This window comes from Volvox carteri (assembly GCF_000143455.1).
Source record: "Volvox carteri f. nagariensis unplaced genomic scaffold VOLCAscaffold_17, whole genome shotgun sequence".
Lineage (NCBI taxonomy): Eukaryota > Viridiplantae > Chlorophyta > Chlorophyceae > Chlamydomonadales > Volvocaceae > Volvox > Volvox carteri.
Window position 1 is genome coordinate 1,897,412 of NW_003307560.1, and position 12,312 is coordinate 1,909,723.

General features: G+C 61.2%; 1 protein-coding gene across 1 annotated transcript in view; it reads left to right on the forward strand.

Moving 5' to 3' along the window:
* Positions 1-77: 77 nt before the first annotated feature.
* Positions 78-12,312, forward strand: part of VOLCADRAFT_90650 (uncharacterized protein) — a gene marked incomplete at both ends in the record, with an annotated part of 15,308 nt that continues 3,073 nt past the window's right edge. The window contains 9 exons of the mRNA XM_002950083.1: positions 78-138; positions 2,198-2,310; positions 3,373-3,831; positions 4,173-5,363; positions 5,961-6,105; positions 6,304-6,624; positions 6,898-7,259; positions 7,497-7,906; positions 8,240-12,312. The exon at positions 8,240-12,312 is cut by the window's right edge and continues 758 nt beyond it. Coding sequence (XP_002950129.1) covers positions 78-138; positions 2,198-2,310; positions 3,373-3,831; positions 4,173-5,363; positions 5,961-6,105; positions 6,304-6,624; positions 6,898-7,259; positions 7,497-7,906; positions 8,240-12,312 — 7,135 coding nt within the window. The remainder of the gene's footprint in view (positions 139-2,197; positions 2,311-3,372; positions 3,832-4,172; positions 5,364-5,960; positions 6,106-6,303; positions 6,625-6,897; positions 7,260-7,496; positions 7,907-8,239) is intronic.

Here is a 12,312-nt window from a genome sequence, read left to right on the forward strand (position 1 = left end):
AGTACTTGCGATATAGTCCTTTACGGCCTTTAGGCTGCCTTAGGTTGTGTTTGATGGTTGAAACAAGACAAGCAATTATGATACCTGACTCGCGTGCCGGCGACGGAGAAAATGTTTCTTTGGGGCGGACAGGGGGCCGTGAGTGCAGGCAAACTGCTTTAGGTAAATTCCTTTGGAAAATTTGTTTGGTTTGTGCAAAATTGTACGGCATTACGGGCTGTGCTTCGTGTGACGATGACTGGCATCCTGTCTTGCTGCACCCACATTTTACTTCTCTTCTGTGGTTAAGGGGTTAATGTGCGTAGCGTGTTCGGTGGTGGGTTGTGGTGGGCCCGGTGTGCACCAAATTAAGGGACCTGTTGCTGGCGCCGGGTTGACGCTTGCATTTGTTCGCATGGATTGTGTGGCCGACCGCTGGGATATGTATCATCGCAAGTTACGGGGACATGAGTTGCGCTGGGTAATGTGCGCGGCCGCGATTTCGCTTCTGCGAGATATTTGTGGGGTTTTGTTTCCATGCACCTACTCCCAGCCGTGCCCAGAGTGCCAAGTTCAGGTTTAGTGTCTTAAGGAAAGTTGTTGAGCATTTGCGCTTTGAGCATTTGCTCAGCACTGAAAAAGCTCCCAAGGAAGAATTTAAAAGGTTTCTAGGCGGTGAGTGTGTTCTGTGTGCCTTGGAAAGGGTTGGAAGGACCGTGCACTGTGCACTGGATAGGAGCATCCATGCAATGGCCTTGTTTTGTAGAGCGCTTGGGGATGTATATCCCGTTCATTCGCTAAGGCTATTACGGTTTGGGCTGGGCTTGCTCAACCAGTAGCATCTGTTGAGAAGTTGAAACCCGCCGCGATATGGCCGCGTGTGTGTGCGCGCGGTTTTGAGCGGTTCAGTTCTTGGAAGCAAACCGTACGGCCTGAGCTGTGGCCTGACTTTGATTGGCAGTGCTAACTTCAGGTGGGCAGTTGCCGCGGAGTTACCGCGGAGGGCTGGGATGTCCGATGATTAGCTTCGACAAGGGGCCGTCGCGCTCGTGCCAGTCAGCCGCTGGGCTGGGTCGCGGTCACTGGTTGGGGTGTTAGCCAAGGCGTGCGGGCTAGCTGTTGGCGCGTCCACTTCAGATGTAGGGTTATCTTGCCGCCCACATGTTGGTTTAAGCCCCAACCGTTGCGTCATTCACTTGCGAAAGTAAAGTGAGCATGGGTTTTTAATTTACCTGAACAGCACAAGGTGTTTATGTTGCTGGGCTCTGGAGGCAAACAGAGCACGAAGAGGCAAGTACCATGTCCCCAGGTTGCAGCGGTTTTGCCGCTGTTGTGGTAGTAATAGCCGAATCGATGATGAAAAACACGTGTTATTGGAATGCCCAGTCTATAATGATATTCGTGCTGAAGAGGGATTCGATCATCAACAGAGCATGTTGGAGGCCATGAAATGGGAACCAGCGCGTCTGGCGAGGGTGTTGGAACGTATCTGGGCTCACCAAAACTCAATTACCGCCTTTGGACGCTAGTCTGGGCTGATGTGCGGTGTTTCCTGTTTTCCAAGGCTTTTAGGCGTATAGATATCGCCCTTATGCCTTCGGCTCGTATGGGTAGTTTTACAGGTATGGGTTCACGCACCCCCAACCATGTAACACACACACACACACACACACACACACACACACACAAACACACACACACAAACACACACACACACACACAAGGTGTTTGTTGTAATTGCGCTGGACTAATACACCTTTGGGAATGGATAGATGTGGCGAAGCTCCGCAGCCGGCAACGAAGCGATTATATAATTTTGTCGCTCAGGAGACTGTTCTGGCGCCTTCTGGCTCACGGGTGAAAAGATAACCGTCCCGACACACGTGTCTTTCCTTCCTGCTCTGCCTCACGCGAAGCCTGCATTGTTTGGTGTTGCGCCGGCGTATGTGGGCGTCCGTGAAAGGGGCCGGATGTTTCAGTCGTCCGGCGGAATGAACTGTCATGTACTGCTTTTGGTCTTGCACCTTCGTGCCGTTCCGTATGGTTGCTACAGCTGTTGGGATGCTGCTAAGGCCCAAAGCTCCCATTGAAACCGAGCGCACAATTCCTATTCCGTTGAAGGGGCTATAACGTGCGAGGAACTGCAATTGCGCGATGAACAAGCCGCCTCTTGTACCGACTCCGGTACCAACAGGTAGTTGAAACGTCTGCGCTGCAGCGCATTCCAGGCGCAAGGGTGATTTAGAAGTGGACACTGAAGGATATTCTTCGGATATCCTGCAATGGCTATTGGCGTTTGCAGAGAAATCAGGCGACTTGACAACTGGTAGGGTGGGAGCGTATGATCTTCAGGGAGGTTGCAGCTACCACCTTATGTTTCTGGATATGCTGGCTTGTTATATAAAGCAATAGAACTATTTCCGCAGGTACCGGTAAGGCAGGATTTGTCATTGGTTCCATATGCGAGTAAATAATTATCATAAGCTGCTTTAGGCAATGCTATACAATTAGATCTAATATCTCGACGAGAAACCCATGCCACATGCGCAGGGATTTGTAGTACGAAAATTATGAGTGTTTCGTTATGTGTTGATGAGTTGGTTTGCGCAGAGTACTTTGACGCGCGTTGCTGAACCTTCAGACGTCGTGTTTAGCGACTCAGGGTACGGTGGGATCCCTTACGTACATTGGCACTCTCGACTCGTCGCTTGGCTTTTCATGCGTTATTACTTTAGTTACATGCAAATAATGACAATATCAATATGTAGCAAAGGCGACGGGCCATCTGCTAACTGCAAGCATGATTTGCTGTTTTAGAGGACCTGCTTGCGGGCAGAAATCAAAATCCTCGCAACAAGCTACGATAGAGCGAATACATGACCTAAAGCTTGTTGAGGACGCGCCCGCACCGTGCGTAGAGAATGTGGTAGCTAGTTCTCCGGTAGGACAGACGGCGCAGCGACAAGCTGGCCCCGATCTAAGCCAATATGATTTTCTGGAACCGTGGCGCGCTCGGTTGTCGGAGCGCTTGGTGGGCTTGCTATCTAGCAATAGGCTCCGGGTTGCTGGGTAAGGCAACACTGAAGGCTGCTTCATGGAGGAATTTGACAACAATCTGCAAAGTTTATTCATTTGTGCAGATGTTGGGTTAACTCCAAAGAGCATGGGAAAAGTTTCCTCGTAGCGGCAGCACCCAGCGCAGTAGGGAGCACTCTTCGATCTGCCCTGCATGGCTCCTTCGAAGGCTCTGTAATCGACCTGGGAAATGATAGAACCTCGAGCGTTGCTTGCGCCACTTCAACAAAGGTATTGTTGCCTGCGATTGGCGAGCTTGTTTACACGGTACTTGCGGGTACTATCCGTAATCATAATATCTTGGCTGCTTTTCCTTAGGCACCGGTTTCTGCGTTGGTCCTGGCGAATGGGCAAGTTCAGGGCGACATGCAAGCGGACCATCGTCAGCTTTGTGACAAACTTCGCCGCACGGTTGCCATCTTTAGCGGCGGACCAAGCAGCACAGCTACTGGCAGTCTATGGCATCTTACAACCCTGCCCCTTCTGGCCCATCGCGAGGCTGTTGGCGCTTTAGTCCTGGTAGGCCAGCTGGACTTTCCGGTGGCCAACCCAAGCCTGGACGGACTACATGCAAGGGCAGCGCTGGAAGCGGCTAAGATTCCTCTTATAAAGGCCACAGCTGAACTGGCGGACGAGTTCTTCGCAACGCCAGCCTCGCTCGCCTGCGCGCAGAATGTACGTACGTACCCGAGGACAGGTTACGGGGTGGTCAACCTACCAGCAGGTGTCAGGGACAAGATCTCCCATGCTAGTTTTCCAGGCACCAAGCAGCACGGGGTGGGCAGACATGTCAGTTGCTTGCAACACCTGACGAGAGGGCTTTGGTTTGGGAGGCGCCCACTGGTTCGCCATCAGAGTCCATGCATCAGGGCTAGGACGTCTAAAATTCGCGAGATGGGCAAAAATCTGCAGAGCTGCCTCATCCTTGACGAAAAATATAGCGCTGCAAGATGCTGCTTCAGCTTCAAGGGTTTGCCATTTGTTTTCCCGCAAACACACAGGGCACGCACCAAGCCCGTTACCTGAGTTCAGACGCATGCGGGACTTTTTTGCTTTGTTTTTCCCCCTTCCACGAAACAGTCCCCCGGGCCCCAATTCCCTTCCCCTCTCTTCCGTAGGTCGCGGCGCTATTGGCGGCGGTTTGGACTGCGCCCGATCATGCGGCAGCAGTGCGCAATGCAGCATTGCAAATTCACGCGCTCCTCCCCAGCATCACCATCCCCACGACCAACACCGCCGAGCCGTCCTCACAGTCAGCACTCCCCACGGTGGCAGCTGGAGCAGCTGCGACATCAGCAACGCCACACATGCTGCCGCACGAGGCACCGCAACCACAACCGCCGTCACCACAGCAGCAGCAGCAGCAGCGACTCGTGGTGACGACTGGCCTAGTAATTTCCCGCGCGGCAACATCTCGCTCCTGTGCGGCAAGTATCAACATCCCTGCCAACGGCACCACATCAACCCTTTCCACAACGACCACTAACACCACAACCACTGCCGCCCAGATTAACAACGTGACGAACAGCAGCAGCAGCAGCGCTGTGCACACGGCTCCCTCGACCCTAGCTGGCCCTGTGCTGCACCTCTACCACAGCTCCAGCGGCAGATCGAACACAACCTTGCCGGCTGCTGAAACCCTCGTCACACGCGCCCCGATTCAAGCAGACGTGCTTGCCGCGATGCTGAGCGAAGCTCTGGCAGCGCCCGTCAACAGCGCAGCGCTGGCGGCGGCGCAGGCGCGGGGAGCCCAGGCCAGCGGCGGCGGCGGCACCGCCGCCGCCATCGCCGCTGGCCGGACAGGGAGTGTGATGGGGCTGCCGCAACCGCCACCACCACCACCGCCGCCGAAGCAGCAAAGGCATCAAAAGCTTCTCGCCCTGCGATGTCCCGAAGACGAGCTTCCGCCCTCTCAACCGCGTGCTGACCTTGAAGCCCTGGAGGCGGCCGGTGCCCGTGCGCCGCGTGGCTCTGTGGTGATGGTTTCCTGTCCCTTGCCCAGCATCATGTGCACTGTGGTCGTGTACGTGTGCGTCGCGCCGCCACAGCAGGCGGTTGCTACGGCGACGGCAGCCGCCTGTCCAGCCGCAGCGGCAGCCGCCGCGAGCTGCCGCCAGGCCACCGCGACGCCCGGTGGGACCGCCCTCTTTGGGGGATCTGGGAGTAATATCAATCCTGCTAACCATGGCGCGGCGCTACAGCCGCCCGGTTCCGCTCCCGTTCCGTGCGGGCCGTCCTCCTGCTGTATGGCACAGCTGCCCCAGGCACAGCTCAACCTGATCCTGAGGCACCTGAGCAGCGCCGTGGAGGTAGGTAAAGTAGCACTTGGCGGTTGGCGGTTGGCGGTTGCGACTTCGAAGCTTCAAGGCAGCTGCTCTCGAAACCCGCAATAACCTTTTCCCCCAGTGACCCAGATGGTAATCGGCAGCGAAATAGTTATCTGGGTCGTGGCCACAAAGTCTTAAGGAGACGTACGGGGTGGTTGTGAAGTGACGGTACAGAAATACATCTCATGAGCCGCTGTGCCATCAGGACTTGCTGGCAGTGCATCATACTTCATTCGACATGTGCAGAGCTCTTTATGCGCACTATCCGGCGAGGGAGATCATCCGGGCTGGCGACAGGCAGCTGGTCGTCGTTTCCAAGCTGGGACTTCCATTAAGGCCGGGCCCTTGTTGAAAAGGGGGCCCGGGCGGCCTCGCGGGGGCCGGCCGTATCCCTTGTGGCGGCAGCATAGCATGACATGACATGACGTGACATGACGTGGCATGACGTGAAATAGCATGCGGCCCACGACTTACATGAGGCGCCCCTTTGGTGGGCCGCCTCCCCCTGCGCCACCTGCTCCATTCGCCACTAGTGGTTCGCCTGAGAAACGTCTCCCTGCGCCCCGCACATGTGCGCAGATCATGGCCAGCGCACTGGAGCAGCGGATGCTTTCCAGCTGCGCTGCATCCCCCCAGGCGCGATTGGGCAGCAAGGGTCCGTGCGCTGTGGACGTCACCGCTAGCACAACGGGGCTTCTGACGGTGTCAATTGCTGGCACGGATGGTGAGGCAACCGAAGGGATGATGATGTGGGTCAGCGATAAAAGGTCGCGTCATATGGGATTTGGGCGGCAGTGGTAATGTGCATATAGCCCGGCCCGCCGCCCACCGCACCGCGGTTACGCAGCTTGCCCTTGCCCTTTACTGTATCTTGTTCCACCTTGCATCCATCGCTGTGCTCTGCTCTCCTTCCCTATCGCAGCGGGCGAGGACTCTAACGGCTTCTGGGGGAGCGCCAGCGGGCCTATCCTCAGCGGCGAAACCATCGCCACCTCGCAGCTAAGCGCCAACACTGCCAACATCCCCACGAGCCAATGCAACAGCCACAGTGCTGGCTGCACCTCCTCCAGCCACGGAGGCCAAACCCGAGCTCTTCAGAAGGCCATGAATATGGACGTTAAGGCAGCGGCAGCATTGCCACCACCGCGGGCGTGGGTGTCGGCGGCGGCAAACGTCGCTGTTGCCGCCGCGTCGGCACCCAGTCCCTTGACACCGAGCATCTTTACAGTGCCTGAGGTCACTGGTTCGAATCCGTGCGTGCTCGCTGCTGATGATTCTGACGATCGGTCTTCCGGCTACGTGACGCCGACGGAGGAGAATGATTTGGACAGCTTCACTGAGGGGCTCGTCGGGGGCGAAGTGATGATTTCTACCACCGCAGCTACCTGCGCTGCGCAGCAGCATCACAAACAGCACCAGTTCCAACAGCAGCAGCAGCAGCAGCAGCAACAGCGCCCTGGATTGCACATGGGCGCTGTTGGTGGCGCCGGCGCGTCCCTGGGGTCTGGTTTGGCAGGATCTGAAGCCCTGACGGCTGGGCCTTCGCTGGCGAAGCTGCCCAGCACGGCGAGGCGGCAGGCCGCGGCCAAGGCGACAGCGAGCGATACGGACGTGTTGGAGGACACTTCCGCGGAGGCTACGGAGGGTACAGCAGCTGCGGCGGCCACCACGACGGCCGTCGCAGCGGCGGGAGTCGCCTCCGGTGTCCAAGGAGCCAGCAGCTCCGCCGCCGTCTATTGTTCCAGCACCAGCGGTTCCTCCGGAGTTGAAACCACCATTAATGCCCTTGCTCTTGGCCAGATGGACAGTCCCTGTCTCGGCGGCTTATCGGCTTCATCCTTCGCGCCCGGTGGTGGTGGCGCGCAAGCGGCGGCCTCGGTGCGCGGCGCAGGGCCAGGGCTAATGGCATGTGAAGAGCAGTTGTTGGCAAGAAGTGGAAAGCAGCTCCCGGCTCTAGGAATGCGCGCATTGCAGACAGGAGGCAGGCGGATATTGTCGTCGTGCCGCAGTAGCCCAGCGGCTGCCGCCGCCGCCGCCGCTGCCGCCGCCGCATCCATGAGTCCTGCCGCTGGGCTGGGGCTTTGCTCCCTTCCGAACACCGGCATCACGCTACAGCCTCCTAGCGGTGGCCCGGTTGCTACTGCTTCTGCTACTGATACTGATACGATTTCTGTATATGATGCGCCAAACGCCGGATTAGCTGCTGTCTTGCCTGTTGGAGGTGCTGCCACTGCGTCGGCGGTGCCGCCGCTGCTGCCGCCGCACGGCGCAGGTTCTTCCAGTAAGCTGCTGCTCGCAGCGGCGGCGGGCCTGGTGCTGCCACCGGCTGCCGAGAATGCGATTCCGCTGCTGCCTGCCAGCACCGGCGCAGCAGCAGCAGTAGCTGGAGGCGCCGGCTGCAGCGGTCGCGGCGGCGGCCCGGCATCTAGCAGTAGCGGTGACCGCATGTCACGTGTGATGGTGCGCAATCGATCCAAGGACTGGTCCGACCAATCTAGTGAACCTGAGGGCGCCTTGGACTGCAGGTGCGTGCACCCCGCAACTCCGGTTTGTTTCCGGCTTAATCCCGAGAGCGCGTTGACCGTCATACAGCTTTCCTGCGAAATTACTCAGCTATCTGCAGCGGTTTGAGCTTGCGCCGCCGCAGCACAGCTGCACGGCTTTTGCGTGGTAAGGGGCGTACATGGTGTGAGTATATGAGTGCTGTCGGTTGCGCTTTGTGTCAATAATTAATGACGAGGACGTCACCTAAAATCACTAGGTAAGCGTGGGCAGTCTCTGTTTGAGACGCCCTAAATATGGAGCTTTCTATGCATAAGCATGACGTGGTTCTTCGTTTTCCATTTTTTCGTATTCAGGTTTTCGCTGACGGGCGAAGTGGGGGCTGCTGTTACTGCCGCCGCGGCGGCGCGGCGGCGGCCTATGAAGGTGCTGTCCTTGGACAAGGCCGCTCAACAGCTGCAGCGATCCTCGGGCTCATCGCTGGCTATGACCATGCAACCCGCCCTGCCACCGCCGCCGCCGCTGCTACAGCTGCCCCCAGCACTGCAACAGCCGCTACCGGATTATGCCCCTTACCAGACCCTGCAAAGTGTCATGACGTGCGACAGACGGGGGCAGTCCGCGGGCGGCTCTGCGGCGGCGGCTGCTTCCGCGCCGCCGCCACCGTACGTGCCGTACATGCCACGCCGACTGAACCGCATGTACCTGCAACCCGCAGCCCTGTTCACGTCCAACTCCAGCGCAGCAGCTGGCGGCGTGCCGGTATCTGCCGCTGGCGTGGCCGCAAAGGCAACGCTGCTTGGCGGACCGTACGGTACCGTCTTGGTGCCTCCGCCGGCGACTGCAGCGGCGGCGGCAGCGGCGTCAACGACGACGTCGCTGGCACAGCTGCCGCTGCATCTAAAGCAGCAGCACGTCCAGCTCACCGCGCGCGCAGTGGGCCGCGTCGGCGACGCCGCTGCCGCGGGGTCGCGGGCGGCCGCCGCCGCCGGACAGTTCAGTCTCTTTGCCTCCGTTGCCGCCAATGGCGCTACACACGGATCCACATCGAATGCTACAGCACCCTCAGGGCGTTCCCTTCCTACGGCAGTAGCAGATCCCAGTTCAGCAGCAGCAGCAGTAGATGCAACTCCCTCGCCACTTTGGCCGTCAGCAGGATTATTCTTTCCCGCGCAGCAGCTGCAGCAGCAGCAGGAGCGTACGGTGCAACCTGCGTTTGCGGCCACCGTGGCGGCGGCCCGCGCCGCAAGTGCGGGTGCGGGCGCTGAGTGTCCCACCCAAGCCCCCGGTGGCAGCCAAAAGAGCCGCCAGCTCAGCGACTACGCCATTCCTGAAGATGCGCCCCTGGAGTATACGGTTTCGGAGACGGTCCAGATGATGCGGATGCTGGCGCAGGCACGTGGCGTGCACCTCTCATCCCGCATGCGCCGTGTGCGAGTGACGGCCAAGATTCAGTCCGCCCACCCCGACACGCTGCCGGCGGACCTGCCATCCCAGATTGCCCAGGCGGCGCTGCTGGCGCCTCACGCTGGCACTGCCGCTGCTGGCGGCGGGGGCCTGTTTGCTGACCGCCCGCGGGGGGGGAAATCTCCTTGGGTTTTGACTGCCGTCGCGGCGCGGCGTGGCTGCGTGGAGCTCGTGTTTGACGTGGTCCAAGTTCGCGGCGGCGGCGGCAGCGGCATGATGAGCAGCAGCGGCAGCCAGCCTCATGGCCTAGCGACACAGAGCCCGGTCCCTGGCCATGCAACTTCCCGGGTCGCGTCTGGTGCTCAGTCCAACCAACATGCCCTCGGCTTCACGGCGGCGGCACCGACGGCGGCGCAGCCGCATGCGCATTGCCGGCCGGGAAGTAGTGGCTACCGCCGATGGCAAGGCGGCGGCATGGACTTGTTATCGGATCCGCTGCGGCTGCGGGTGGAACCTGAGGATGTATCAGAGCGGCTGGCGGCGAAAAGCCCGGCGGCGGCGGGGGCAGCGGCGGTTGGGGAGCAGCTGTGGCTGCGCCATGCATGCGGCTTGCGGCCGGAGGCCGTCGCGGAAGTACTGCACAGTTGCGGTTTGTTGAATCCCGCCAGTGACCCGTACGTGGATATTCAGATCGGGCACACATCCGCGGGCGTTGGGACGCTGGTGTGGCATGAGGCAGCGGGGCAGTGGGTGATGTCCGCCGGTTCCGCTGCCGGCGGCGCGCCGGCAGCGGCGACGGCCGCCGCCGTCACCTCCGCCGGCAGTGGCGGCGGCGGCGGCACCGACATAACCACCGGATCCGACGACAGCTCCCTAGAAGCACCGACGCTGTGGCTGCCAAGCTCCGTGACGCTGCTGGCCCCTGGGTCTCGCGTCCTGAAGGACATTCGCGTTGTGTCCACCTCGGGCAGCTGCGGCGGCGGCGGTGGACGCCTCGGCGGTGACGTCATCGACGAATGGACGGTTCGCTCTGCGTATGGCTACCTTCCGGCCCGCGTTGCTGCGGGGCTGCGCATGCACGCCGGAGGCGCCGCCGGCAGCGGCAGTTCTGTCGTGCCGCTGCCGCTGCTGCTTGAGGACGATCCTGTGGCGGAGGCGCTGGCTGACGGCGCCTGCATCTGGAGGCTCATGGATATTGGCGGGCCGCTGCCGCGTAATGGCGGCCTTCTGCTGGTGGAGTGCCGTCGTACACTCGCCGCAGCCACTGCCGCGGCGGACCGCAGTGCTCCGGTGGGAGCGTCGCTCGTGGACCCGGCGCTCCCTGCCGCCGCCGCGGCAGTAGTAGGCGCAGCCCCGGCCGCCGTCACGAGCGTGCCGGTACCGCTGCTGGTGCTACCGGAGCGGCACGCCGCCGCGGCGGCGGAGTTGGAGCGAGTGCGCGTGTATATGGCACGAATGTTGCTCGGGTCGGAGAACGTCCTGCGTGCCGCCAGCAGTACGCAGCACGCCGGGGACGCGTCAGCGGCGGCGGCGGCGGCGGCAGCGCGCGCAGAGGCGGCGGCGCAGGTCGAAATGGCCTGCCAGCAGTTCCTAATGGATATAGGCGTACTGCTCGACGCGGCAGCCAGTGCCGCTACCCCCACCGCCGCGGCGCCCGTGGCAATGGCCCCGTACACGAGAACGACCGCGCCGACCTTGGGATCAGCTCCTGGGCCTAGCTCCTGTCCCCATCCGGGTGTGTCATCTACTAGCGGCGGTGCTGGAGCGGGTGGCGGCGGCATTGTACCTGGCGGCGGCGGCGGCGCCGACGCATCAAGCGGCACCGGCAGCGGCCTCCGTCCGCCGCCGCACAGCTTTGACGAGCCTCGATCTGCATGCCATGTCAAGAGGCAACAGCTTGTGGACCTGCAAATAAGCCCAGTGTGCACTACCGACGTTTTCTCTTCCACACCGTCATGCAGCTCTCCGCTGACGCTGCTGGGCGGCTGTGGCGCGGGCCCTGGCAGCGAGCGGCTGGTAGGATGGACCAGCGAGCCGGTTGGTGGCGGAGGCGGCGGAGGCGCCGCCGCTGACGCCGCCGCTGACGCCGCCGCCGTCGACGATATCTGGAGCTTCTCCAAGGACATGAAGGCTTTGATGCGGGCGCATCGTGTCGATCCCGGCGTTGGGTCTAACGTTACAATTGGGCCCGTCAGCAGCGGCGGCGGCGGCGGTGGCGGAAGCGCCGCCGGTGCTGCTTCCGCCGTCATCGTCGGTGGCGGGTACGGCTTTACGGAATTCGGCGAGCACTTGATGGATGTGGCCTGTACTGCACTGGCGGGCTGCTGTGCCGCAGGTATGCATGCCACGGCGGTGATGGTACTGCACGCCGCGTGCTGGGAGCTGTCTCTGGCAGCGCCGGAGGTGTTGCTGGCGGAGGCTGGAGCCGACCCACGGGTCAGACTGCAGTTGCTGTCGTCGTATACTGCCCGCTGCCAGAAAAGCCCCCCCAGGGATGGCGTCGGCCGCAACGCTCCGGCCACCGCCGCCGCCACCGCCACCACAGGCCCTGCCGTCACCTTGCCAGCATTGGGCACGTGCTTGGCCATGGACGGTCCCGTCGGCCTGGGTGCCGCCGCCGCTGCCGCTGTTGCTACTGGTTCTACTAGTAAGGACCCAGACGAGAGCATAACGCTGGACACCGCCGGCATTGGCGCTGCCGTTGCCGCCGCCACTGGCGGCGCCGAAGCTGCGTCGGAAAGCTGCGTCTTTGCCCGTACTCCTGTTCGCCTCAGCCGCAGCGAACCAGAGTGGGGCCTCACTGCAGACGAGCATGCGGCGGCGGCGCCGGTGGCGGCGGCCAACAGTACGCTCAGTCGGAGCCACAGCCACAGCCTGGCGATGATGTTGGTGGGCGGCCCCACCAGCCCGCTGGCCATGCAGGTGCGGATGGGGGACGAGGCGATATCTGGCAGTAGTGCGGAGTTCATGGGCTGGCATCAGGTCCCTGCCGGGAATAGTACGGCAACGGAGCCAGGCGGGG